General features: G+C 59.0%; 1 protein-coding gene across 4 annotated transcripts; it reads left to right on the top strand.

Annotated features, from left to right (window-relative positions):
- Nucleotides 1-8548: 8548 nt before the first annotated feature.
- On the top strand, nt 8549-26523 carry FAM131C (family with sequence similarity 131 member C). 4 transcript variants are annotated; one of them, XM_035727214.1, is made up of 8 exons: nt 8549-8780; nt 12356-12433; nt 20688-20803; nt 21806-21841; nt 22036-22129; nt 24297-24479; nt 24759-24869; nt 25595-26523. In XM_035727214.1, the coding sequence occupies exons 2-8, from the start codon at nt 12391-12393 to the stop codon at nt 25876-25878; spliced, it is 867 nt and encodes a 288-aa protein (XP_035583107.1). In that variant the 5' UTR covers nt 8549-8780; nt 12356-12390; the 3' UTR covers nt 25879-26523. The 4 variants fall into 4 exon arrangements, with proteins under 4 accessions (XP_035583107.1, XP_035583108.1, XP_035583110.1 ...); XM_035727215.1 differs by lacking the exon at nt 12356-12433; XM_035727217.1 differs by lacking the exon at nt 24297-24479.
- Nucleotides 26524-26929: the final 406 nt, after the last annotated feature.

The following is a 26929-nucleotide window of genomic DNA, read 5'->3' as shown; positions in this document are numbered from 1 at the left end:
TGGGGCTGGGGGGTGGGGGGTACAATAGAAGATGATGAGGGGGCATTTACCCTCCTCCCAGAATCAGGCCAGGGCTTGGAGAATCTTTGAAGCCCCCCGATGCAGGAGTTATTCCCCCATTTTACAGAGGAGAAGACCAAGGCTTAGCGGGGGCCCAGGGATGCACTCAAGGGCACACAGCTGAGGAGGGGGCCGGAGGGGTGACTCAGCAAGGGCTGCATGGGGGGCTTGGCTACTCTTTCTTCTTCCAAACGCCCTCCCTTGCTTCACTGTACCCTCCCCCAACTCTGCACCCCCTCCCCTCAATCTCTCAGGCTGTCCCTCCTCCTCCTTTCTTCTCCAGGTGGCCCCATCCTGAGACCTGTCCTCATCACCTGCCCCCAAAGTGGACACAAGCCCCTCATGGCGTCAGTTGCCAACAGCCAAACCATCGACCTGAGATCACCCTAGCAACATTCAAGGAACGTGCATGGGTCAGGCCCTGCTCTAGAGGTGTTACCTACCTAATTGAATCCTCATGACAGTTCTGTGAGGTGGGTGCTGTTTCCATTCCCATTTTACAGGTGAGGAACCCGAGGCCCAGAGAGCTGAAGTAAGGCATCTGTAGGGGGCAGGATCAGGGTTTGAACCCCGGCCTCTCCAATGATTGCCTTCTCCATGTTATCTCTTTGGCTGTCTAGCCCCGACCTCCGACCTGGGCTTCAGGCTGAACGACCCCTCCCAGTTTCCCTTGAGCCCCCGGCAAGGGGGTCACCATCCCTGTCCGGTCCCCAACCACCATAGCTCCCATCTGTGTGTCAAGACCTGTTTGTTTAGGGCGCCTGGGTGGCTCAGTCGGTTAAGCGTCTGCCTTCAGCTCAGGTCGTGATCCCTGGGTCCCAGGATCAAGTCCAGGTCAGGCTTCCTGCTCAGCGGGGAGGCTGCTTCTCCCTCTGCCTGGGCCTCCTTGCTTGTGCTTGTGCTCTTTCTCTCTCTCTCTCTCAAATAAATCAAAAATCTTTAAAAAAAAAAACGAACAATCTGTTTGTTCCATGTTCCCCCCTCCCACCCCTACACTGGAAGCATCTCGGGTTCCATTCATTCATGGCCATGTCCCCACACTCAGCTCTGCAGGTTTGGCACACAGTAGGGCCTGGGTCCAGGTTCTAGAAGGAACAAAGGCATTCCAGCTCAGGATCCCGCCTTAGCCTCCCCACAGTGCCCTCTGCTGGCCAGACCAAACGCTGCCCTGGGGCCTTCCCGCCATCAGTCCATGCCTGATCCCCATCACCCTAATAACCCCCTGGGTTTATAGAGCGCCTTTCTTCCTCTGAGCTCGAAGCACTTTCCCATCTGTGATCTCCCTGGCCTGGGACCAGCCGAAGCATTTCTCTCCTCACTTTAAGGAAGCAAACCAAGACGAGGGATGGGGCGAGCCCTGGCGTGCTACTGGCAGATCCAGAAAAGAGAGGTTAAGTTTCTTTCTCCAACCCTCTGGGTTACAGATGAACAGACTGAGGCCCAGAGGGGTACAGACTTGTTCACACGAGTCCTGGGCCAGAACCCACTGTCCTAAATACTGTCCGGGGCTCTCCCATGACATCGAGATCTCTGCCTATAGCTCAGCAAAGTTTGGCCAAGTCATTAAATGTAAGGAGCCTCTGTTGTCCCATTTGTAAAAGGAACGGTACTTCCTGCTCTGCCTGCCTCCCGGGGGACGAAGAGACGGAGGACATGGAGGCCTTGAGACCAGGCGAGGCCAGATAACGGGAGAATGAGGGCAGTGGTCCAAGCCGCAGACATCAGCAGGACCCTCACCTCTGCCTGGCCTAAACACAACCCCGGGGCCACTTCCATCCAACACTTGACTTTCCAATGGGCTGGCACGTTGTGTATGCTGCCCACGTCCTGCCCTGGATGACCTGGTCAGGGTGTCAGGGGTGGAAGGTGAGAAGAAGTGGTGGCCAGTCTAACCCTACATCTCAATTCCTGTTCTGTTATGCCCCTCCTGGCTCTTCTCACAATTTGTCAATAAAGGCATTTATTTTAGTGGCTTGTTAATATCTCTCTTTCTGCCAGACTCTAAGTCAGGGTTGGCAAGCTTTATCTGCAAAAGGCCAGAGAGTATTTCTGGCTTTGAAGGCCATACCATTTCAGCTGCAACTACACAGCTCCACTGTTGTAAGGTGAAGCAGCCATAGGGATCCCTGGCTGGCTCGGTCAGTGGAGCCTGCAACTCTTGATCTCAGGGTCGTGAGTTCAAGCCCCACAGTTGGGTGTAGAGATTACTTAAAAAAATCTTTAGGGGCACCTGGGTGGCTCAGTCAGTTAAGTGTCTGCCTTCAGCTCAGGTCATGATCTCAGGGTCCTGGGATCCAGCCCCGCATCGGGTTCCCAGCTCAGCAGGGAGTCTGCTTCTCCCCCTTCCCCCTCTACCCGCTCACACTCTTTTGCAAATAAATAAATAAAATCTTCAAAAAAATTCTTTAAAAAAAGGTGAAGCAGCCACAGACAACAGGTTAACAAATAAGCATGGATATGTTTCAATAAAACTTTATTTACAAAAACAGGCCAAGGGCCAGGTTTGGCCCAAGGATCATAGTTTGCTGACAACCACTCTAATCTCCAAAACAGCTGACACTTGTCTGATTACTCTCAACTGTATCCCATTGTTTGGGCAGACAGCACATTGCAGGCACAGATTTGATCACTATTTGATGAATGAGGGAGTGAAACAGGAAAGACCTAAGTGGTGAGACTCGAGGGACATGTGTGATGTGGACTGATCAAGGCGGGTACAGAGCTTGTGCAAACATCAAGAAGCAGGAATGGAGGGGATGCTGCCCGTCCCCAGGAGTTACCAGGCTCGGAATCACCCCAGAGGTCAAGATAGAGGGGCAGCGGGGGGTCTAAGGGCTGCCCCAGTGTGGCCACGACTCAGACCCACCCCTAGGGTTACTGGGAGGATTAGCAGAAGAGCACCCGTCAGGGTCTCAGCAACAGCTGCTGACGCCTGATTATGTTGTTGCTGCTATTAACTCAAACACCTGAAACTGCCCCCCGAGCCCTCAACCAATGGCCCCACCTGGGTCAGCAGGCCTCTCCCCCACCGAAGATGGGCCTGTGAGGACCACAAGAAAGCCTATCCATGGAGGAACTGGGGGATATCTGTCCGAGTGCTTAGGACACCTCACCACCTGTTTACTCACAGGCTGGAAGTTTCTCCAGGGCAGGGTTTGGTCTTGCCCCAGTCTCCCCGATGCCCAGCACAGTGGCTGTGTCCCCTCCCTCAGACTGGAGGCTTACCTTTCTCTCTCCTTACCCCACCTAGTCCAGTCCAGTCCCCCCCCACCGCTGCCTCGGGGGACGTGGAGAGGTGGGGGTGACTCTGATCTGTCACTACACTCCAGAGTGGATATATTCTGAGGTCAGCCTGTGGCCTTCTTTCTTAGGCACAGCCTGGTGTCCAGAGGTAGCACCTAGCACCTGAACCCTCCGGCCGGAGCACGGAGCCCCTCTGGCCGTGGGGTCCAGTCCTGGCTCTGCTCCTAACAGGCCTGGGTTCCTTTCCTGGGTCTCAGCTGCTGCATCTGCGCAGTAGGGATTAGGACCAGGTGATGTTTGAGCTCAGGAGTGTTGCTAGCCTATACGGAGACTTTGTGCAGATCTGGGTGGATACAGCCCTGTAGGGCACGGCTTTGTAAGGAGATGACATCTTTGTGTTAAGAAAAAGGCACCCCTCACGTGGCCAGTGAGATCTTGGCGTGACAGGACAGGAGCACCTTCACCCTGTCCCCAGAGCCTGGATGGGTACCTGGACCCAGCTGAGGACGTGCCCGTGGCTATAGCAGTTCCTCCTGAAAGCCCAGCATAGCAGGTGCAGCAGCCCCCAGCCACTGCCTGAGCCCAAAGCACCTGCTGTTCCTGGGAGCTGAGCTCAACATAGCCCGTGAGGACTCTTCTCCAGCGCCCGGCCTCTCCGAGGCTCTGCTGTCTCTGTTCTCCTGTCTCTGCGGGGTTGGACCTCCCGGCTTCACAGATCACTCCACGCGCACGCGCACGCGCACGCGCACGCGCACGCGCACGCGCACGCGCACGCGCACGCGCACGCGCACGCGCACGCGCACGCGCACGCGCACGCGCACGCGCACGCACTGGCATGGAGATAGGCCTGACCTTGGGGTCTTGGAAACATCCCCCAACATTGCTGCTTTGTTATCAATAAAAGGTTGACATTCAAAAGAAAAGAAAAGAAAAAGGCACCCCCTATAGGGGCAGACACAGCCCAGGCCAGAGCTCAAGGCTTGCTGACCAGAGCATGGGAAGGATTTTAGTGCCCTTCCCCTCAGCTGGGCACCTTTGGGCAGGTCGCGCGATGCATAACCTTCAACTGTGGCTGGGTCTGAGTTGCCAGCATGGTACTTTCTGGGTCAGTCGGCCAAGGGTGGGAGGAAAATGAAAAGTAGTCAAGAATGATGCTGTCTCAGGCTGCCTCCTGGTGGCCACCTTGCTGTATGACACGCACAGCTCAGGAACGGCATCTCCAGTGTCTTACCTGTCTGTCTTGGTCCTAGCAGGGGGGCCTCCTACCTGCCTGCAGGGATCCAACACCCAGGAGTCAGAGTACCACCCTCTGAACCCTGAGAAAGGGATCCTGTCACGAAGCGGCCACTGCGGACCAAGCCCGGGACAGGCTCTTTGGAGATGAATTTAGTGTACCTGTTTCCTCACCAGGCTGGAAGCTTCTCCAGGGTAGGGGCTGGTCTCTTCCCAGTGCCCCCGGTGTCTGGCACAGGGGTTGTGTCTCCTCTGTCAGACTCAGAGCTCCCTGAGGACTTTGCCTCCCCTATTGGACAGGCGGCTCCCCCTTCTTTCTCTCTCCCTTATCCCACCTAGTTCAGCTTATTGCCTGGGGATAAGGGACGTGGTGGGAAGGACTCGGGCCTATCACCCCACTCCAGCTAGAAACCCTCAGTCCTGAGCGTGGAGCTGAGAGTGGGCACATTCTGAGGTCAGCCTGCTAGGACCACCTTTCTCAGGCTTCCTGGAAAGTCTCCAGCCCTGGGCTCCAGTCCCGTGGCCCTCTCTCCCTCCTGGGGAGGGAGTCTGTCTCTCGTCCCGCCTCCAGACTGTTCAGATGGTTGCCCACGCTCTTCTGGCTGCCGGGCCAAGTCCCACTCCCCTTTTAGGTGTGGATTCAGTCACTGTCACTTCTGCTGGACGTTCCCTCTGCGCCCACGGCTGGATAAGGCCCTTGTCTTCCACACCATCGACAGCTCTTTCCTAGCGCTTCTCAGGGGTGGGATTCTCAACTCACCTGGGTCATTACTGGATCAATGCCCAACTCCCCCCAGCTCTCCTCCCTCCCCCAGGGAACAGGAACCTGGTCTGTCTTGTTTATGCTTAGCCAGTGCCACACAGAGCTGGGCACACAGCAGGTGCTCAATAAACGTTTGTCAGATGAAGGAAAGGTTGCATCAGTTGGCCCTGGCCGTAATCAGTTTCTAGATATGTGACCTTGGAGAGGTCTCTCTGGGATGCAGTCAACAAATACTTACTGAGCATCTACTATGTCCTGGTCTGGGCAGAGGAGTCAAACTCAGATCTGCTGGGCTTCCAATTCTGTTCTTTCTGCTTATCCAGCTCTGCCTTTCCTGAGAAACCAAAGCTGAGGAGCTGTTGGAGGTCTGGAGATGGGCAACCCCAGCTGGAAGTCTTGTCCTCTCCTGCTTGGCCTCCCAGACATCAGATGCTCTGGTCCTCTGTACGCCCCCCAGCATCCCTGCCTCCATGGCTTTGTGCACACAGAGTGCTCCTTCTTGTCTGCCTGCCAATGTCCCACTCAACCTTCACATTCCCAGGGTCACCAACGCCTCGAAGCCATCCCCGTGACCCTTGGCAGAAGCAGCTCTGCTCTTCCAACGCTCAGCTGGCATGGGGATGCACCACAGTCCACACTGACCCAAGCTATTTACACACACGGCTCCCCCATGCCACGCCAGCCCCCCTTCCAGGAGCGCCTGGGCTTGGATGGAGTCTGATCCATCCCTGTGAGGCTCAGTTTGATTGATCTTTCTCCCATCAGGCCCTGCAGCGTCTGCTTTCCACCATCCAGGGCCCAGCCCAGGGCCAGGCACTCGGGGTTGTGAGTCTAGCCAGACTGGTGAACGTCTGCGGCTGCCTAGGAACCGTGGGGGCAGGCCACAGGAGCGGGGGCTCTGGCTGGATCCCCAAAGTCGGGATGGGAGAACTCCCTCCCCTTCTCTTCCCCCTCCCCCATAGATGGGTAGAGCCAGGAGGGCACTGGGGGAGGGTAATAGAAGGTCACAGGGCAGATGGACGGTGCGCTGATCTGGGAAAGGACAGCCTGCCCCCGGGAAGGACAACCACACATCTTAGAGCTGTCTGGGAATCTGGGAATCGTCAGCTTCAGCAGAATTCCAAGGACTGGGAAGGTGAGTGTGGCCGTGCAAGGGGGAGCTGCCCACCCCTGCAAGGCCCAGTCTTCAGTCAGTGCCAAGTTGGGCTGACAGGCAGGACACCTGGGTTTGACTCCCTACCCATTTGCTGTGTGACCTTGGGCAAGCCCTTGCCCCTCTCTGAGCGCCAGTCTGTACAATGAGAGGATTGAGCCAGTGTGGAGCATGAAGGCCAGAGGCAGGGAGAGCCAGAGCCCCCTCACCCCACCCTGGTCCCTTCTCTGGGATGGTGAGCAGGGGCCTGTGGGTGGGGCCGCTGCCCAGCCTCATCCACCTGTCCCTGTCTTAGGCTGAAGGGGACACAGTGGGCTCCCCAGGCATCCTCTCCTCTGTGAACTGCCCTGTTCTCTGCTGGGGTCCCCCTCCCAGTCTCCCCTGCCCTCAGAGCTGCCAGGCTGCCAGCTGGGAACATCAGCAGCTGTGACCAGTGTCCTGCGTCACGGTGAGTCAGAGCCATCCCTCCAAGCCAAGTCCAGTCACCCCACCACAGGAAGAAGAGAAAGGACACGAGGGCTGGCACATCTCTCTTGTTCATTCCAGCGCATAGTAGGTGCTTCACACACAGTCATCGAATGGAAACTCTTCAGGCTTCCCATGGGTGTAGGGAAGCTTGGTGAGGTAATAATGCAACATATCTGTGTTCCCCGTCACTGTTATTTATTTTCAGCCCTGAGTTAAGTACCTACTATGTGCCAGTCATTTTTGCATATATTTCTCATTAATCCTTACAACAATCCTGTGAGGTGAGATTTTTTTTTTTTACCCCCAGTTAACAGATGAAAAAACTGAGGCTCAGGGAGGTGAGGCACCGTGCCCAAGGTCACACAGCTCTGTGTGAGCTGAGCCAGCACTCATACCGGTGGGCAGGTAGTGGGGTGGCTAGAGCCACTCCCCACCCTGACCCCTACGTCAGAGAGGGCACCGGCCGGGGGGAAGAGAACCAGGTCAGCACCCGTCCCCACCCCCTAGCAGTGCCACCAGGCCCGGATCCTTGCCCTGCTGGAGGCCTCCAGCTCCACGCCAGGCTCCTGCCTCAAACCTTATTCATCCCTCAAAACCCTGCCCAGGCCATCACCAGGGTTTTGAGGGGAGCCAGTGAACCTGGCTTCCTCACCTGTAAGAGGTGCACAGGTAGGTGTAGGTGTAAAGAGGGAGATGTGTTGGTGCAGGGGAAGGTTTGCTCGAGAGCTGAGTGTGTGCGCGCCTGTGTGTCAGTGTGAATGCAGATGACATATCCGCGTTTGGGGGAACCCATCACCCCCAAAATTTAGTGTGTGCACTAGTGTCTATGAGTGTGTACGAGTGCGTGGGGGCACAAGTGAGAGTGGGCTTGCAGGTGTGTGCCTGATGGAGCCGCTGGTGCCCCAGCAGACAGGAGACCCGCGGCTGAGAAGAGGCGCTGGGCCTCAGTTCTCTTCACCCTGGCTGAGCCCAGAGAGCCAAGGGCTGCTTTGACTCTTGTCCAGCAGTGAGGGCGCTGTTACGGCCCCTCTGTACCTCCCTCTGTACCCCCACCCTAAGCCAGCGGGCCCGAAGCAGGAGCTGACCGTCAGAAGTCGCTGTCCCTCACAGCCAAGGGACCTCAGGCAAGGCATTGGCATCTGTGAGCCTCAGTTTCTTCTTCTGCAAAATGGGCGTAATGGAATTAGTGTTGTTGCGCTCCGCCAGGTGTCTGGTCCAGGTTGTTAAACTAAGATTGTGTACTTTGTGCTCCAAATGCTGGAATCTCCGCACCTCCTCCCCTCCGCCCCCTTCCCCGACCTTCAGCCCGGGTCACCAGGTGGCGAGGCGGGAGGGCCAGAGGGTCCCTCCCCTCTCCCCCGCTCCCGCTTCCCCTTCGCTCCCGCCCCCCCAGCCCTCCTCACCCCGCCCCCGCCAGCCCTCACCCGCGCCCCGCCTCGGCCATCACCCCGCTCCTCCTCGCCCCGCCCCCGCCCACTGACCCCGCCCCCCAGCCTGGGCTGCGGCCCCAGGTGCGCTCGGCGGGCGGTGCCGGGGGCCGGGGAAGGGGCGGGGCGGCCTGCGTGTGGCTCGGGCTCCGCGGCTTGGGGCGAGCGCTCCCCCGGGCTCCCTCGCCCGCCGTGCTCCCCACAGCGGGCAGGAGCGGGCGCGGCGCGGGCGGCGGCGGCGGGGACGACTCGGCTGGAGCCGCGGGGAGCCGAGCGGAGGGAGCCCCAGCCCCAGCCCCTGGCAACCGCCCGCCGCGCCGGCGCCGCGCGTGAGCCCCGGGCCCGCGGAGACATGAACGCCCGGCGGCCCGACGCACCCGAGGCGCAGCGGCCCGGCCCCGCGGCCCCGTGATGGGCTCCTGCGTGTCGCGAGGTGAGGGGGCCGCCGGCCGGGTGGGGGTCGGGGCCCGGGGCCGCCCCGGAGGAGCCTGGGGGGGGGTGGGGGTGGGGGTGGGGGTGGGGGGGCGACCCGGCCTTCCCCGACCGGCAGCACCCCACCCCGCCCCCCACCGAGCCCCAGGGGACACGGTGCCCCCCGCCCCCGGGAGGACAGGGGGTGGGGGTGGCACCGCAGAGAGAGAGCAGGGGGAGGTCGCCGCAGCTCCAGCCGGGCTTGGAACCACACCCAGGCAGGTGGCGCGAAGCAGGGTCGCTCCCAGCCCAACAGCCACACGCCCCCTGTCGTGTGCCCTGGAGGCGAGGGAGCCTTCTGGCTGCTCCTGGCTTTCTCTGGAGGGCCGGTGGCGGCCCCGGGAGAACAAGCCGACTCTCCTTCCCACACTCCCCCAAGACACAGGCCTGACTTGCTCAGCGCCCCCACTTCTGTCCCCTTACCCCATGCGCTGTCTTCAGAGTCTCTGAACCCCCATGGACAGCAGTGGGTTAATGGAGATGAACAGGTTATATGGAAGGTATCCCTTCCCCCACTCTCATCCGTAACTCCCCACCCCACCCCCATCCTCAGTCAGGGGACGGGAAGGGACAGAGAAAGCTGACGTTTCTGGGAACTCCTGGGTCTGTCTTTCTGCCTTGTGCTGGCGCCCTCTGCTCTCCTCTTGCACTTCCCAAGGTGGTACCCCAGGAGTTGGCGGGAGCTGCCCTGGGGGAATGGCAGTGGAGTCCTACACAGAGCAGGGGGACTGGGGGTAGGGGTGACCGAGGCCTTGGCCCCAGCTCTGCAAAACCACTGACCCCCAACCCTGGGGGCTGCCACCCCACCCATCACCCCCAAAACTTGGGGTGTGAACAGGCCTTGGGGAGGGGCTGCACAGGCCCTGGGTCGGGGGGGCTTGTGCTGGGGGATCCTGGGCAAGGAACACAACCCTCCCCACCCTCCCCACCCCCTCTCCTCTGGCCTCTAAGGGGCTCACCAGCCCATGTGGGACATTCAGGTAAGTGGCTTAGGATGTCTCAGGAGGGTGTCAGGGCTGGAATCACGGGTGGGAGTTAGGTTGTGTGAGATTCATTCACTTATTCATTCCTCAAGCTGATATTAGCACGATACCTACTGTGTGCCAGGTACTGTGTACATGCTGGGCATCTAGTGGGGATGAGTCCAGCACAGCCCCTGCCCTTGTGAGGCCGACAGCTTGCCAGAGGGGAAGTTAATTTTAAGAGGGAAGAGTATTTAGGGTTCTTCAGGACTGGCAGGTGCTCAGTGTGTCTCCAGAAACCCAAAGGCTCTGGGCAGGCTTTGGGTGTTGGGGATCTGGGATCGGGTGTTTCCTTGGTGACCGTGTCCCTTCGCCGTCACTTGGCCATCCCACACCCGGGGCCCAGCCTGTGATCCACGGACCCACTGAACACAGTCCAGGGTCCAGGAGGAAGAGATGCCTGCCAAGGTCAGGCTGGTGCTCCAGTCCCTGGACCCCGCACCGGGGCTGGCACCCTCTGCCGTGCCTGCTTGAGGTCACACAGACTGAGGATGGACTTTCTTCGCCCTTCCTTCTGTGCCTTGAGCTCCCGAGTGCCACCTCCAGATCTAGTTGTGTATTCGAACCTTGTCCCCTTCCTGAGGGGGTGGCACTTACAGTCTTGACATGCTGCAGGCAAGCTGGATAAAGGTAAAGAAGGGACAAGATACTGGAGCAGAGGACAACCATGGTCTCAGCGACTGAACAGCTAAGTGGAGGGCACACCCCCCTCCAGTTGTCACTAATACTCTCAGAGCGCTTCCGGCTTACCAGGTACTGGTTGGAACATTTTAGGCACACCTAGCTAAGCTGGGGTAGGTACTGTCACAGTCCTCATTTCTACAAATGGGGAAACGGAGTGGGGGCAGGGGGGTGGCGGTAGCTGAGTGCCCTGAACAAAGCTAGGCCCGTGTCCTGAGCCTCTGCACTGCACCCCCAGCCCATAGCCGGTTGCCTGACCTGCTCCTCTCGAGCTGCGGGCTTCCATGAGCTTCTGAGCTCCGGGCCTGCTCTCCACACCTGCACCCAGTGCTAATAACCACCCCATTCTCCAAGCACTTCCCTGTGCCTGGTACGCAGTCCTGAAGCCAGGCCAGGGATTGCGAGGCTCATGCTGACACTGAGCCCAGAGCCTGCACCCAGCTAGGGCCGCCCTAGCCAGACGCCAAGCCCCAGGTACAGGCCACACCTGGGAGAGCCTCCCCATGCCAGCGTGGGGCGGCTATTCGCTTCTCTGTGCCAGGCCTGAGAGGTTAGGGGTGCAGACTCTGGAGCCAGCCAGCCTAGGTTCCCATCCACCATTCCCTAGCTCTGTGACTTCAGCAAGTTACTTAACCTTGACTGTGTATCTCAGTGTTCTCATTTCTAAAATGGGACCAATACCAATATTGATGTCCTAGGGTTGCTGGGCGGGGATTAAAATGACTTAATTCATGTAAAGCACTCAGACCAGTACCTGGCACGTTTAGCTGTTTCTTTCATTTTAAATTTGCTGTTGTTACCCTTCTGTGCAGACAGCTAAGTGAGACCCTCTTGGCTGGGAAAGGGCAGGCACTAAAGGTGCTGAGGACTTGGGGAAAGTGATGGGGACCAGGGTAAGGCAACACATGCTGTTTCTAGGAGCTGCTTTGTGTTGTCATCTACTTTTTTTTAAAGATTTTATTTATTTGAGAGAGAGAGAGAGAGAGCAGGGGGAGGGGCAGAGGGGGGAGGGAGAGGGCTAAGCAGGCTCCACGCTGAGTGCAGAGCCTGATGCGGGGCTCGATTTCATGACCCTGAGATCGCGACCTGAGCCGACATCAAGAGTCAGACCCTTAACCAGCTGAACCACCCAGGTGCCCCGTTCGTCATCTACTTTTAAGCTACCGTTTGCCAGGCGCTTATCCTAAGCCAGGCTGAGCCTTTTTACTCTTCTGACCTCATTCAACCCTGGGAGGGAGAGGTAGGGCTCAGAGACGGGAAGAGTCTTACCCCCGGTCACACAGCCAGGACGCGGAAAGGCAGGATCTGGACTCAGGTCTGAGTTAGCCCAGCACCTGAGCGGGGAGCCCCTGCCCTTTGCTTTCTGATGCGCCCCCTGGAGAGAGGTCCTGAGTGTATGGCCAGTGCTTAAAAAAAGCAACCCTCTGGAATAACTCTTGTGGTTGGTATTTGCTTGGGGCTTTGCTGCCACTGGTGGCCATGTGTACGGAGCAGGGGGAGTTAATATCTATTCCCCTCTCTCTAGCTCCAGGGTCTCTCAGGGCCCGCCCCATGCCCCTGGCACTGGAACCTCTCCACCTGCCCCAGCCTTGTCCTCCAACCAACCCATCAGCCTCCTGGCCTCAACCCTGGGGGTCTCAGTGCCCTGGGCCCTGGGGCTTGTGAGGACAGAAATTGGGGCCTGAAGTCTTTCTTCTGGAAGGTCAGGCATCTCCTATGTCTGGGAGAAGGCTCCAGCTCTGCAGGGGCTGGCAGAGCACCCCACAGTACCCAGTGCCAACCGACTGTGACCCCCTCCCAGCCTCCTAGCACTGTCTTACTTTGGCCCCTGCAGAGCCAGTGAGCAGTCTGACACCGAGGAAGGAGTAGATGGAGCCTTCCGCCATCGCAAGGGAGCTCACTGAGGAGAGAGGTATAACCTTGCCCCAGGGGTAGTCTAATGGGGGAGGCAGGACATGGACATGGACACACCCACAGAAAAGTAGCCTGAGGAGATCAGCACTGCCTAGTGGTTTGAGTACAAGCTTTGGAATTTCAGACTGGCTTAGGTTTGAACCCCATCTCTGACACTTAATTAGCTGGTGACTTTGGAGAAGTGATTTAACTTTTCTGAGCCTCAGTTTCTCCATTTGTAAAAACGGGCATAATGATACCTACTTTGCAGGGTTTTAGAGTTAAACAAGAGATAATGGATGAAAAGGCCTAAGACAGCACCCCACACATAGTAGGTGTTCAGTAAATAGTGGCAGCAAATCATTGCCGGCCAGACTTTGCTTATTAAGGCTATTGGTGGCCTATTACAGCTGAGGCCAATCTAGGCAGGCTGCCTGGAGGAGGTGAGGTTAGAGCAGGACAGGCTCTAGGATAGCTTGTCAAAGAGACTGAGCCCCAGGATGGCGGAGGAAGTAGAAAGGAGCTGAGGTGTGTGGAAGGTCCTGGAGAAGAGCCTGTTGTCTCCCTCTATCCTTGGCTGGGGATAGAAACGGACCCCCTTGTGCTGCATCAGCTCCCTGATGAAGTTACCACCGTGGGCCTGGTGACCTATAAACAAATGTCCTAGGGAGCAGGAGGGCACTTTGTCCACTCGAGGCCAGGCCTCTGCCAGGCTCAGAGGGATGGCCTGCTGTCGTGGCAGTGACTCACCAGGCAGAGAGGCCGAGGGCTCACTCTTGGTGGCCTCCCTCTGCAGAGCCCCCAGGGTGAGCGCCAGTCCGAGGGGCAGGACCAGAGGTCGCCAGGGGGGACTGAGATCTGTCCTGTGGCCCAGAAAGAGGACCAGGTCTGGGAGCTGAGCGGGACAGAGCAGATGCTGTGGCAGGGGCTTCGTCCTCTGGTAGCCCTTACCCGGGGAGTGCGGGCATCCTCATGTCACAGGTGAGAGCCCTCGGCTCGCAGGGCCTGTGCGGCACGCCCACAGCCCTGCTGGCAGTGACCCGCTGGGATTAGACCCGGGGCAGGGACTGTGAAAGGAACACTGGGCCCGCTGGGTTCTCCTCGGAGGCAGGGACAGGGCCTGGACCTTGGTGGGCCAGCAGCACACAGGGGTATGGGTGGGTAGGGCGGCTGGCTGGAGGACTGTGTGGTGCACTCAGGGGTCCTGAGAAGCTTAGAGGGGAGGCCTACAGCTGTCCAGGGAGGGGAGAGTGAGGGGCTTCGGACCCAGGCTACTGCTCTGTTACTGTGTGCTTTCAAGAAGAAGTTTACCCTCTCTGGGCTGCTGGGAAAGAACAGGGTTAACCTTGGGCCCTCCCTGCCCTCCTGGGGTGCAGAGCCCTGGGAGACACTCTGGGGGCAGATGGCAACCCCAGTGTCTTAATGGGCTGGGACTCGAGCACCAAAGAACAGCTAAAAGGGCTGGATGGCTCGGAGACAGGGGAGCGGAGACTGAGCCGCAGACTCATCCAAGGAACAAGCAGAGAAAGCCAGGGTGGGTGCTTTGCAGCAAGAGGGGTTTAGGTTACACAACAGGAGGTACTATCTGGGTGGTTGGACTCTACAGCAGAAGGAGGGGCTAGGGTGAGAAGGCAGGAAGCATCCTTGGTAGGCAGAAGAGCGCTCTGCTGGAAGGCGAGGGATGGAGGAGACAGGAGATAGGAGACGTCTGGATGACACTCCTCTCCTTGAAGGACCGAGATGGCCCCCTCCAAGTTGTCAGGGCAACCAGAGGCTTGTCACTGCTGTGGCCAAAGGGAGGTGGGGGAGGGAGCAGGTCTGAGAAAGGGCCTCAGACCTTGAGGTCAGAGGAGTAGGGTGTGGACTGGGGAGGAAGGGGGCACCCACAGGAGCCATGGCCAGGGGTCCCCTCAGGCTACCCCGAGCCCCCACCCCACACAAAACATTGTGTTTTTCCAGTTGCTGCTGGGGACGTGGCTGCCGGTCCCAGCTGGGCGAAGAGCAGCCTGTGATTTCACCCTGGGCTGCTCCATTACCTGACGTCTCCATGGCAACCAGCCTGTGACATCACGGGGCCAAAGTCCTTAGGGGGAGAAGGCGGCTTTGGTGGAGGCTCCTGCACCCCAGCTGAGGCCCGGAGGGTGGGTGGTGGGCAGGAAAGCTAGAGAGGGGCTCAGAGCCAGGAGTCCTCCAAGTCCACCTTGACCAATGACCTTGTGCAAGTCATGTGTGCTCCAGGCCTTTGACACTGCCTACCAGCTTCCTCTGTGCTCAGCACCCCCTTACTCCCTGGCCCACAGTCCACAGGGTTTTAAAACAGCCTCAGGGACGGCCAGGGGCCCTAGAAATATTCCACACCTCGCAGAGTTCCTGGGGACAGCCTGGAGCCAGCACTTCTCTGCCTGCACCCTGGCGGGCCCCTGCTTATGTGCGCTGGAATCTCAGGAGTGGTGACTTTTCAAACGTTTTTGACTAGAACCTGTAGGAATGCATATATTTTGCATCACGACCCAGCACACGCTTAGAACATTCCTACCACAGGTGTGTGTGTGCACACATTCGTGTGGGCGCATGGGGGCCTGTGCAATTTAAACCGAAGTTTCATGAAATAATGCTTAACCTGACTCCTCAGTAGGTTCTGGTATTTTCTGTTCAATTCTATTTTATTTTTTGACCTAGTCAGTGGCTTGCATGACCTAGTCGGTGGCTTGCATGACCCGCTGAAGGATGTGCCCCCCTGGCTTGGACACTGCCTTTGAGGGGCCTGGAGCTCGGTGTTTGTACACATGGAGACGCTGAAGCTCAGGGAGGGGCAGGCCTACCTCAGGGGCACACAGCTCGGACTTGGGATAAAGAGCAAGATGTGCCGACTGTTCTGGTGCGTAAGCACACGGCTCAGCCCACACCGCTCTTGGCTCGTGGGTTACTGAGCTCTGAGTTCAGGGGGTGGGGGCGTCATTCCTAGCTCTACCTGCCTTTTCTTGCCCTGTTTCAGACAAGCTCATTCAGACCTCCTTCACCTGCCCGCCGCTAACAGTCTCCAGGCCAATCCCACAACTGTCTGATCCCTAGGGATCCTAAGTCCAGTCCAGTGTGGATGGAGACTTCCACCTCATGTCCTTTTTTTTTTTTTTTTAAGATTTTATTTATTTATTTGACAGAGAGCACGAGCAGGGGGAGGGGCAAAGGCAGAGGGAGAAGCAGGCTCCCCGCTGAGCAGGGAGCCCGATGCGGGGCTCGATCCCAGGACCCTGGGATCATGACCTGAGCCGAAGGCAGACGCTTAACAACTGAGCCACCCAGGCGCCCCTCCACCTCGTATCCTGTTCAGTGTTCGCTTCGGCCCTCCAGCCAGGACTGGCCGCACCTTCTGCTGGACTCCCTCCTCTCTGGGTCTTGTACTCTGACATGCTGGGGTCTGGCATGAGGAACTTGAGAAAAAGTGGTCAAGATATTTTTATTTATCGGGCGCCTGGGTGGCTCAGATGGTTGGGCGTCTGCCTTTGGCTCAGGTCGTGATCCTGGAGTCCCGGGATCGAGTCCCGCATTGGGCTCCCTGCTCCTTGGGAGCCTGCTTCTCCCTCTGCCTTTCTCTCTCTCTGCCTCTCTCTCTGTCTCTCATGAATAAATAGATGAAAATCTTTATAAAAAAAAAAGATATTTTTATTTATCTGGAGCTCTAGTGGTTTGTCTTGGCTGCCACTGACTCACTGTTGAGGCAGAGTTTAATGAGCAACGGCCAGGCCCTGTGGCAGGCGGCTAGGGCTATGGTGGTGAATAAAGCTGACAAGGACCAGCAATCAGAGAGTTCATGGTCTAGTGAGAGACGGTGAACAAGGAAACGGACACATAACTTAAGGAATGTCACCGTGAAGAAGGACAGAAAATCAGGAGATTGGAAAGGACGGGTGCCATTAAACAAGGTGGCTGGAGGGCTCCCTGAGGTTCTAACATTTGAGCAGAGGCCTGAATATGGTGAGGGAGTGAACCTGCAGCTATGTGGGAGGAGAGTGTTCCGGTTGGAGGAGAGGTGCAGCCAGTGCAAAGGCCCTGAGGCAGGAGTGTGCTTGGCGTGTCTGAGTGACCAGTGTGGCTGGAGTGCAAGAGGGAGAGTGGTGGAAGAGGAGGTGGCGGGGGGGGCCACGGGCCCCAGGTTAGCATGTGTGAGTTCTCTCAGGGGCCATTTTGGAGGGGGCCTGCCTGCGGCAGAACGCCTGTCATGAGAGATCTGACCTGGTGTGACCTCTTCCCTTCCCTGCCCAACTCCCTTGCCCGCTAGGGAGGGCAAAATTGCCCACCCTCCAGCCTCTGGGGGCTGGGGTCACCCTGCCCTGCAAGCGACCCTCCCCTCCTAGGGGGCACCAGCAAAACTCAAACATGGCCCCGCCCTCAGTGCCCTATTGACCCTTGAGAAACTCACAGTTCTTGCTGTGCAGGGGAAGGGAGGGCAGGCCACTCCACTGCCCCTTCCCGTCCCAGCTATACAGACATCCGACCCGGGGTGGGGCGGGTGGGTAGGATGCTGGCCTCTCCTTTGCAGGCATCCCAGATCTCTGCAGGGGAGTGTCTGAGAGCCCCTCACTTCACTTGTGGGGAGCACTAGGTGGTCAGAGTCCAAGGGATGGTGGGTGGCTGGAGTTAACAGCCTGTTATGAACCACCTTGAAGAGGGTGTCTGCTCCCCCACCCTTGACAGTGGCTTTCTTCCAAAGTGGGGCATGCAGTGCCCCCTTTGTTCTGGTTCGGATGCTTGTAGGCAGTACCTGAAGAACAAGACCAGTTAACTGCCCATTTTACAGATGAAGAAACGGAGGATCCGAGCAGTAAAGTCAAGGTCCCACAGGTAGTAAAGGGTCGAGCTGGGATTTGAATGGGCCCGTCTGGCACCAGAACCTCACCCAGTCTCTGGAGCAGCGACTTAGGAGCAGACCCTGAAAGGAGGATTTGGGTACAACTGGTATGTGAGGGTGTGAGGGGGATCCTTCAGAGGAAGGAGTGGAGAGAGGAGACAGGCCACGAAAGCCTCTGTCGCCCCGCAGGGGTGGCCACAGCCCAATCCCGCAGGGGCTCTGAGTTTTCCAACCCCCAAACCAAGGATCCGGGGTCCCGCACCTTCCGACACTGCCAGAGGGCAACATAAATTCAGCTCCAGTTGCCGGAGGGCGGCTCCCCTGGAAAGAGCCCCAGGTGTTGCCAGTTGGGAACAAAGCCCATGGGACAGGCCCGTGGGTGCGAAAAAACAGAGAAAGCGATCGGGAGGCATGTGGGGGGTCAGTGGGGCACCCTCGCTGACCTCTAGTGCCCCGTCCTCCCCTCCCTGCTAACACCTTCCCAAGACTTCTAGTTGGTGCGTCTGCCCACGGCCCACGAGCGCCCAGCTCTGCCTCTGGGGGCACCTGACACCTCCCACCTCCAGCCTGCAGACACTCCCTGGCCTCCGCTTCCTCCAGGAAGCCCTGCGTGCTTCCATGCTGTCAGCTTCTGCAGCTCTGCCTGCGGGCTGTCGAAGCCAGGGAAGGGTGGTGGGGGCCTGCGTCCAGGGCAGGACAGGCTGCAGGCTGGGACCAGTGTCCTGCAGAGGCCTCGCCTCCCTGCCACGGCCCAGACACCCCCGCGCCTCCCGTCTCCCAGACCTCACGATTTTGTGCAAGCTGCACAAAATCCCCTGCCTGCAACACCCGTCTCCTGGCACCCCCTCCTTGCTAGCTCCCCCATCAGCTCTCCTGTGCAGCCCCTGACCCCCACAGAACTCATCAAAACTCCTTTTGTGCTTTGGAAGAGAGTGAGCCTCGGCATCAGAATAACAGGGCTCAGACCCTGACTGCCCGCTATGGGCTGTGTGCCTCGGGCTAGTGAATCCCCATCTGGGCCTCAGCTTCCTCGTCGAGAAAGCTGAGCTATGGATTCCTTCCTCTTTAGGTCGATGTGAGGAATCGGTGCCATCACACCAGGAGAGGGGTGCTACTGTTGCCCTGGGGTCAGCCTTGTGTTTGAATGAGGGGCTTTGGGGCTGGTTTCCATCAGACTGGGCGCTCCCAGAGGGCAGGGATGGGGTCTTAATCCCACCTCGGCCCCCACACGCTTGCACGGTATAGACAGTACATGGATGCCCACGGGGTGAAGGAATGAACAGATGTTTAGGTGAATGCATGAACTAGAATGTCTCTCCCACTAGAATGGCAGCTCCATGGGGCAGAAACCATCTCTGTCTTGTTCGCCACAGTGTTCCTCATGCCCGGGACAGTGCCGGGCACATAGTAGGTGCTCACCGAATACTTCTGAATGCATCAGAAATAGATGCTTACTTCTCTGGCTGTGGTCTCTGTTCCCATGGCCTCACGTTCACCATGCGGGAAGGGACTGGACACTTCACAAAAGCTTGACCGTGATGGGGAGTGACTGGTGCCCGGTGTGGGGACAGGGAGGGCCTGTCTGAGGTGACCTTGAGCTGAGACCTGAATGACACGGCTCAGGAAGATCTGGGGATGGTGTTCCAGGCGGAGGCAATAGCAAGGACAAACAAGTGGGCTGTTTGAGGAGCAGCAGGGAGGCCAGAGTGGCCCGAACAGCGGGCAGCCTGGCGTGCAGGCGGCGTGCAGGCCCCTGAAGGCCCTGGTGAGGGGCTGGCTCCCCTCAAGTGCAGTGGAAGGAAGCCAGGGGCAGGTTTTCAGCAGTCTGATGCAGTCTGACCTGTAGCGTCCCTGTGCGGCAGGGTGGAGAGTTGGCTTCGGCCAGGAGAGGAAGCAGAAGGCTGTGGTCGGTGGCCTCCAGGTGAGAGGGTGGTGCCCCCAGGTGGGGAGTGGCAGTGGGGATGGAGCGGGCTCAGTCTGGGATGGAGGTTGGAGAGAGAGCCAGTAGGACTTGCTGGTTGGGGGAAGGCAGCACTCAGAGAAAACTGGATATTTGGTTGGTACACCTGGGTGGGCTGTTGCGTCATTTTCTAAAATCTGGGAAGTGGAGACGGACCTGGGTTTCCTTGAGCTGGCTGCCGGCTGTCGGGCATCCAGGAGGGGAGTTGGCTATTCAGTTGGGGGCTCAAGCAGTCAGGGCTGCAGGTGTAAATGCGGGCATCAGCCGCACATGGAGATGTCCTGGGAGAGACCCCCTCCCCAGGTGAGAAGGTGAGATGCCAGGCTGGAGCAGAGAAGGGGGAGCAAGGGGGGAGAAAGCCCCAGATCTGAGATGGGCATGGCTTGAGGGGGAGGGAGGGAGCGATGGGAGGTGTCCCAATGCAGCTTGAAGCCAGTGAGGAGACTGAAGTCCCTGCTGGACTGTCTCAGGGAAGGCTGCCTGAAGAGGGTGGAGGAGAAGATGGGGGAGGGAAGTAGAGGTCATGCGCGACTCTAAGTATGGCCAGGAAGGAGGCAGAGGAGTGGGCAGGGAGCCGAGGGGAAGCAGGGGTCGAGAGGTCTTTAAAGGATGGGAGATGCTGGGTTGCTTTGGTGGGTGGGGGGCTGACCCAGGGGAGAAGGTGGGGGGCAGGGATGCAGGCGAGAGTCTGGAGTGGAGAGGCGTTGCAGCACCTGCCGCGCTGGTGGCCGGGAGGAAGACAAGAGCAGACAACCAGAAGAGAGAGTGCAGGGCAGCTGGGGGGGGGGGGGGCGGGTCAGGCGGGGGGCTTGTCTTGGATGGAGTAGGGACAGTTCTTCTTTTGTCACAGGAGGGAAAGCAGATGGTGTGGGCAAAATGCGGACACGGCAATGATTTGAGGTAGAAAATGGGGCAATACCTGCTGAAGGCTTCTGGACCTCCGTGAGGGATGGGGCAGCAGCCAGCAGCGCGGTGTGGGGAGGGGGCTGCCCAGGCTGCAGGTTTGAGAAGGAAAGCCGTGTGAGGTGGTCAGCCTGGTGGGAAGCAAACTTAGCGGGAAGTGGAGACCTGTAGAAGGTTCCCTGGACAGTGTCCCGTGTGAGGCCAGGGACTTTCTCCAGCAACGTGCTGGAGAAAGGTCCTGGTGTGGAGCAGGCGGAGGGTGAGACTGGACAGGGTTGGGAGTTGAGGGCATCTGTGAAGGAAAGCTCCTAGGATGTGCCCGGGAGTGGGTGCTAGAATTTATGAAAATGGAGGAACAGGCAGATGGGCAAGAATTCCCGGTTTGGCTGGACTCCTCACCTTCTGTGGGCCTGGGTCTTTGTTTTCAACGAAATGACATCGGGTGGCAGTAAAGTAGTGCCTATCACTGGGGGCTAGCTTGAACAAGCCTCATAAGTAGGAGAGTGGGGGTGGGGGTGGGGGGATGGGGTTTCTAAGTTCCTCCTGTTGTCATATTTCCAGATCTGTTCACAAGTGCCCACAAGGACTGCCCCATGCCCCAGGGCACGGACCCCCTGAACCCGGACTTGACCTCCAGCCACCCCCCCACTGTTGCTCCAGACCATGTCACTGGCAAGGTAACTGGTCCCACTTGATCCTCACCTTCACCTGCCTAGGCCCTGGTTCCTGGGATGTCCCCTACAGTGTTCCACAGGGAGCTGAAACTGTTCCAATCTTCCCTCCTTGGATCAGAGCCCCTAAGGTTTGGTATGCATTTGGATGAAGGTCTGAATCGGGCGGGGCATCCAGGGACTTGGACCAGGACCAGAAAAGAGAGTCCTGCCATGGAGTTCTTTCCACACACATTACCCCAGCCTTGCAGATAACAAGTTCCCTGACCAGCCCACCACCCCTTAGCAGCCTGCCCTGCCTTCTGGAGGGTAAAGGCGTGGCTTTTTTTTTTTTTTTTTAAGTTTAATTATTGAAGTGATCTCTACACCCAACATGGGGCTCAAACTCACAACCCTGAGATCAAGAGCCACCTGCTCTGCCAACTGAGCCAGCCAGGCACCCCAAGAGTGGCATTCTTAGTCCACTGCCTTAGGAAGAGCTTGCTGGGGGCCTCAAATCTTGGTGCATAATTTCCACACCACCCCCAGAGCTTGTGGCTTGAACCTACCGATTGATATAATTACTTTTTTTTTTTAGGACATACCACATGCTAAGCATTATGCTAGACACTGTCTACATCATGTCATTTGCGTCCCCACAACCCGAGATAAATGGCATTTATCACCATTTTACAGAGGAAGAAACTGACGTTCTGAGCTCTTAAGGCCCTAGTCTAAGGATACCCGGGTAGAAAGGGCAGAGTCAAAGCTCGAACCCAGGTCCGATAGACCCCCTGCATTCACTGCCTTCCTGGCAGAGCCACCACTGCCCCCCCACCCTGCCCCATGTCTTTCTCTGCATGGCGGTGAGGGAACCCCAGGGGGGCCCGACCCAGGAGTAGGCAGAGCCCAGACCTCAGGGAATAGCAGAAGGCTGACCCTCATCACCACCCGGGGCTCGAGGACTCGTGCCATCTGCTGGCACCATCTGCCAGGCCCTGCCTGACCCTCTTGCTCCTCTCGTTTTAGGACAAACAGATGGATTTCTGTTGGGATCCTTGGCAGGTCAGTGCGCTTTGCCCATCCCCTGGTCTAACCAGCCACTGCGGACACCGTCCCCCTCGCTCTGCGGCGCCAGCCTGGGCCCACAGCCCCGCCAGCCCTGGGGGAGGGGTCCTCACAGGATGGTAGTGGCTGGGAGATGTCCTCTGGCTGGCCGGTCTGCCCCACTCTACTCACCCCTCCTGTCCTTCCTGCAGAGGTGCTTCCAGACCACCAACGGCTACCTGTCTGACTCCAGGTCCTGCTCCAGCAACTACAACGTGGCAGCTCTGGCCACCTCATCCCTTGTGGGTAGGCTCCAACGGCCCTGTCCTGCCCTGGGGTTAGCACGGCCCAGCCCTCACCCCTTGCTGCGGACAGGGCAAAGCCGAACTGCAGCTGGAAGGCATGCAGCCCGTCAGAGCCAACATTTCCTGGATCCACGCTCCATGCCGGGTTCTGCAGGACGAGTGACTTAGGATTCCTGTCGCCCCACCTCCCCGTTAAGTTGCTGGGGGTTCCCGAAGCTGTGAGGGAATGGCCCCAGTCTTTCAGATGTCGGCCTCCCTGGCCTCTGCGGCAGGTGCAGTCTGCCCATCACCCCGCCATGGGTCGGGTTCCCCAGAAGCAGAGCCCCAGATGGGAATTGTGTGAGCGATTTATGGAGGGATTGTTCTCAAGGGCAGATTGTAGGAGTGAGGGCGTCAGGACCGGGCAAGGGAAGGAGCTCGGCAAAGATGGGGCTTCGGGAGGAATCTGTCCCAGCCCGATCCCTGGGGAGCTCAGGAGCTCAGATCGAACCACAGAACTTACGCTGGCGGCTGGTTGGGTTTCAGTCCCCCGTTGGTTGGTGGTGGCCCCTGTAAGGCTCTCCCTGGGTGGGGCTGCTCCCATCAGCTAAGGGCAAGTCTCTGGAGAGGGCTGCCGGTGGGAGGCAGCAGCGGCTGGGAGGTAGGTACGCAGGCCAGCAGAGGGGTCTCCGGGGGCCGCCTCCGCCCCCGTCACCCACAGCACACCTTCCGGGCCATGCTCAGCTGCCAGCTCTTTGCCCACCACCCTGTTCCCGGTACGTCAGGCTCACATCTCATTAAGTCCCTCACAGCTCCTCAGAGTGCCCGTGTTGCCCTCCCTCCCGTTTGCCTCGACTCTCCCCAACCTGCCACCCCTTCCCTCTGCCTCAGCTGCCCTGCAGGGGCCACTCGAACCGCCTCCTCCAGAACTTTCTCTGGTTGCCCGCACTCCTAGCTTGGGAGCGGGGTCGGGGGTTCCCCCCCCTTCTTTCTCTCACCTCCATCTTTCCCATTTTCTCAGTACCATGTCTCTGGCTTCCTTTGTGGATACCCCAACTTGCTTAAATGTTGCCAGTCCTCACGTCACGGCTCTGAGAGCCCAGTGTCTGTATGCTCAGCCTTGGTTCAGAGAGATGCTGCATCATTCCTGACAGCCCTGTCTGTCCGCTTCCACGTCGAGGTGGTCTACTCTCGAGAGCCCCTCAGGCCCTCGTCCCCACTGCCCAGCCCCTGTCCTGTCTCTTGCGGGATCCCTTCAGTGGCTCCTGATGGCGACCCGTCTCCACCCTTGGCCCCGTCCTCTAATTGGGATGTTCTCCCTAAACAACAGATCTAACCTGTCACTCTCTTGCTCATTACCCTGCTGTGGCTCCCCATTGCTAGAAGGAAAACTCTGGAGTCCTCAGCTTGGCTCTCTCAGCCCAGGTCTTGCCCCTGATGGGCCCCCCAGCCTTTTCTGCCATCCCAGTCTTAGTATTGCCCCCATATCTCACCCCTGGCAGCCCCAGAATCATGCCAGATTCTGCCACGCCTTCCTCCTCATCTCATCTCTGAAATAGCCTCCAGTCTTGCCTCCATCTGTCCAACGCACCTACAAACCTACCAGTTTACATGTAAAGCTCAACCCCGGTCCACCTCTTCCAGGAAGCCTTCCCGGTCTGCTGCATCCCACACAGGTCTCCCCCTCAGCAGAGCTGACACTGGCCTTGGCACAGGGGTGCTCTCTCAGAACTGGCTAATTAATGGATAAAGGGAGAGGGCTGGGCGGATCTTGAGTGGATCCTTGAGTGGATCTTCTAGGGCAGAAGGGTCTGAACCTGGTCAAAGGGAATGAGGGATGTGGCAGGTCTGGGGGAGAAGCACCAGGTGGAGGGGAACATTGCCTGGGAGTGGATGTTGGGAGGGCATGGGGCCCCCACATGGGTGGGGATCTAAGTAAGGTGGGGCCTTGGGGCTCGGGGAGGGTGTGGGGTGCGGAGTGGGCACAGGCACTGGTTGGGCAGGAGCACTTGCGGAGATAGATTCAGGGCTTTGTGGGTATGGGGCTGTGAGGACACAGCATGGGGCGGGTACAGTGCACCGAATGGTTGTGGGGTACAAGCCACTGGCTGGGCCCGCGGTAGCAGGGGTGGGCCCCTGGGCGGGGTTTTGGGTCAGAGCAGTCTCCCAGCTGCCCTCAATGCTCCCAGGGGTGGTGCAGAGCATCAAGGACCACATCACAAAGCCCACGGCCATGGCACGTGGCCGCGTGGCCCACCTCATCGAGTGGAAGGGCTGGTGCGCCCAGCGGTCAGGCTGGGAGCTGTCCCCCGCTGAGGATGAGCATTACTGCCGCCTGCCCGATGCTCTGCGTGAGGCCCGATTTGCTGCGGGTCAGTGGCTGGGGGCGGGGGAGCCTGGGGTCGGGGACTGGTTGGGGCTCTGGTCCTTAGGGGACCGAGGGCCGCCACATGGGCCCTGTCGAGGCAGGGCAAAACAATGCCATGGGGTGGACAGGGCGTTCGGGGGGGCCATCTGATCACTGGGGCCCGGATGGTCAGCCCAGCTAACCGCTAGGCTGTTGGCTACCAGCCCATCTTGGCGCTGAGCTCCCCCCGCCCCCACTGTGTCCCCGCTGAGTGGGTCTCGCTGTTCCCCCCCCCCCGCCACAGGGGTTGCCGAGCAGTTTGCTATCACAGAGGCCACACTGAGCGCCTGGTCCTCGCTGGATGACGAGGAGCTACACCTCGAGAACGGCCCTCAGGACATGGTCCAGCTCCAGGGTACTGCCCAGGGGGGCGCCCGGGCGGGGTGGGTGGAGCAGAGCAGGGGCTGGGTGCCTGCCACCAAATGCACAGTGGCCTCAGATGAGCCCCTCCTTCCCTCAGCCTGGGTTTCTGCATCCGTGGGATGGAGCGGGGGATCCTTGCCCTGCCCGCTGCCCACCGGGCACCGTAAGCGTAAAGGAAGGAGCGAGCGCAGTCACGGGTCAGGGAATGAAGTGCTTACCGAGTTCGGTGTTTTCCTGTGCCATTTCACTTCAACCTCACCACACCTCTAAGAAGGAGGCCCTCTTATTAACTCCATTTTACAAATAAGGGAACCTGAGACACCAGGAAACTCACCCGGGGCTACAGCTGGGAGCGTCAGAGCCAGGCTCTGAACCTTAATACCAAGCACAGCCAACCGCCTTTCCAGAACCCCAGGTTACTACTGAGGGCCTGGGTCCTGGGTGACCTGCAGGCCCGTTATCTTATTTAATCCACCCCTCCTCCGCCAGCGCAGCCTGCTGTTAACTCCTCCAACTCGCTCCACCAGCCCTGTAACCCCCAGGGAGAAACTGGGGCTCAGAGAGCCTTGCCCAAGGTCACACAGCTTGGCAGTGACCAAGCAGGATCTGGAGACCAGTCTTCTGCCCCTCACCTTCCCTCACACACCAGGAGAGGGTGAGAAGCAGGACCTGGGACTCCGTTCCTCACACTCCTTACCCCTCCCGTTGGTTTTCCAGACCTGGAGAGCGTCTACCTGCAGGACAGTCTTCTGAGTGGCCCCTCACAGGATGACAGTCTTCTGGCCTTCTCCTCCCCTGGCCTCTCCCCCGACGGCTGGCCCTCACCCGATGAGCCCCCCATCACAGCTGTCGGCCCCCAGCCCCCCAGCCCCGAACAACAGCATCGGCTGCAGCTGCCTCGGGGCCTGGGGCCTGAGGGTGGGGCCCATCTGCAGGGTTCCCTCCCCTCGGTGGACAGCATCTCCCTGCCGGAGGAGGGGGACGAGGTGTTCTATAACTGAGGTGGGGGCTGTGTGCCTCGGAGCCTCCTCATACTGTGACCTTGCCTGGTGGGCAGCCCAGGCAATCAGGACGTTGGGGTCTGGGCTGGGCATTTCTTGACGCCTCAGGGCAGGCAGAGGGCGGGTGCAGCAGGGATGGGAGGCCAGCACTCCCTGTGGACCATTCTGTGCCTCCTTGGACCTGCCCCAGCAGTGGGAGCCATAATCCCCCTTCTCCTTTCTTTACTTGGCTCAGGTGGGCACCTTCCCCTACGGGGTTGCCGCTGTCGGTGAGCTCGAGGACTCTCAGCAGGCACCAGGCCAAGCCGCCCAGAGGAGCCGGCCGCTGGGCCCCCAGGCAGACAGCCACAGAAGGACCTGGGAGACCCCCTTAGAGTGGGGCCTGGGGACGCTGCCTTGACCCTGGGGCTCAGTCCTCCCCCCTCCCTCTGTGTTTGTGCCCCCCCCCCCCATCAGAGGCGGGACAGCCTCTTTGGTAGCTAAGCGTCTGCTCCTCAGCTCCCTTGACGAGGATCTCTTGTCTTTGGGGTGTCTGTCTGTCCCTTACTCTCTGAACCTGTCCCTGGTGCCCCTGCCCCCTTCCTTGCACCCTCCTCCCACCTCCCGGAAGGTTCTCTGCAGACATTAAAGTGTGGATTCACCCTAGATGAACTTGGCCTAGTCTCTGGGGGAAGGTGTGTCCATGAGCCCCTGGGGTAAGGGGGTTCTAGAGGGATTTAGGGGAGGGCCCCTACACCCCCAGCACACATACAGGTGGTCACCCTATGCCACCCAGCCAGGAGAGCCCCATGGAAGATGCCCGGGGTTGTGTGGAGCCCCTGGAGCCACACCTAGGGATGTTGCTCCATCAGCCCCGGCTCTGCCAACAAGGAAGCTGGGGTGAGGGTGACTTCAGGGTCCTTCTTATACCTGAGGGACAAACATCACGAGACCCAATGGGAGACCTGCTCACCTACCGTATCTCCCTGCCAGGAAGGGGGCGCAGGAAGAGTGGGGGGAGGCCAGGGACACGGGCCCGCGAGGCCCACGTGGCCACCAGGGGGCGCCAAGA

The sequence above is a fragment of the Zalophus californianus genome, chromosome 4 (genome assembly GCF_009762305.2).
Source record: "Zalophus californianus isolate mZalCal1 chromosome 4, mZalCal1.pri.v2, whole genome shotgun sequence".
NCBI lineage: Eukaryota > Metazoa > Chordata > Mammalia > Carnivora > Otariidae > Zalophus > Zalophus californianus.
The sequence above is the reverse complement of the archived record's forward strand: the minus strand, read 5'-3'. Positions and strand labels throughout refer to the sequence as shown.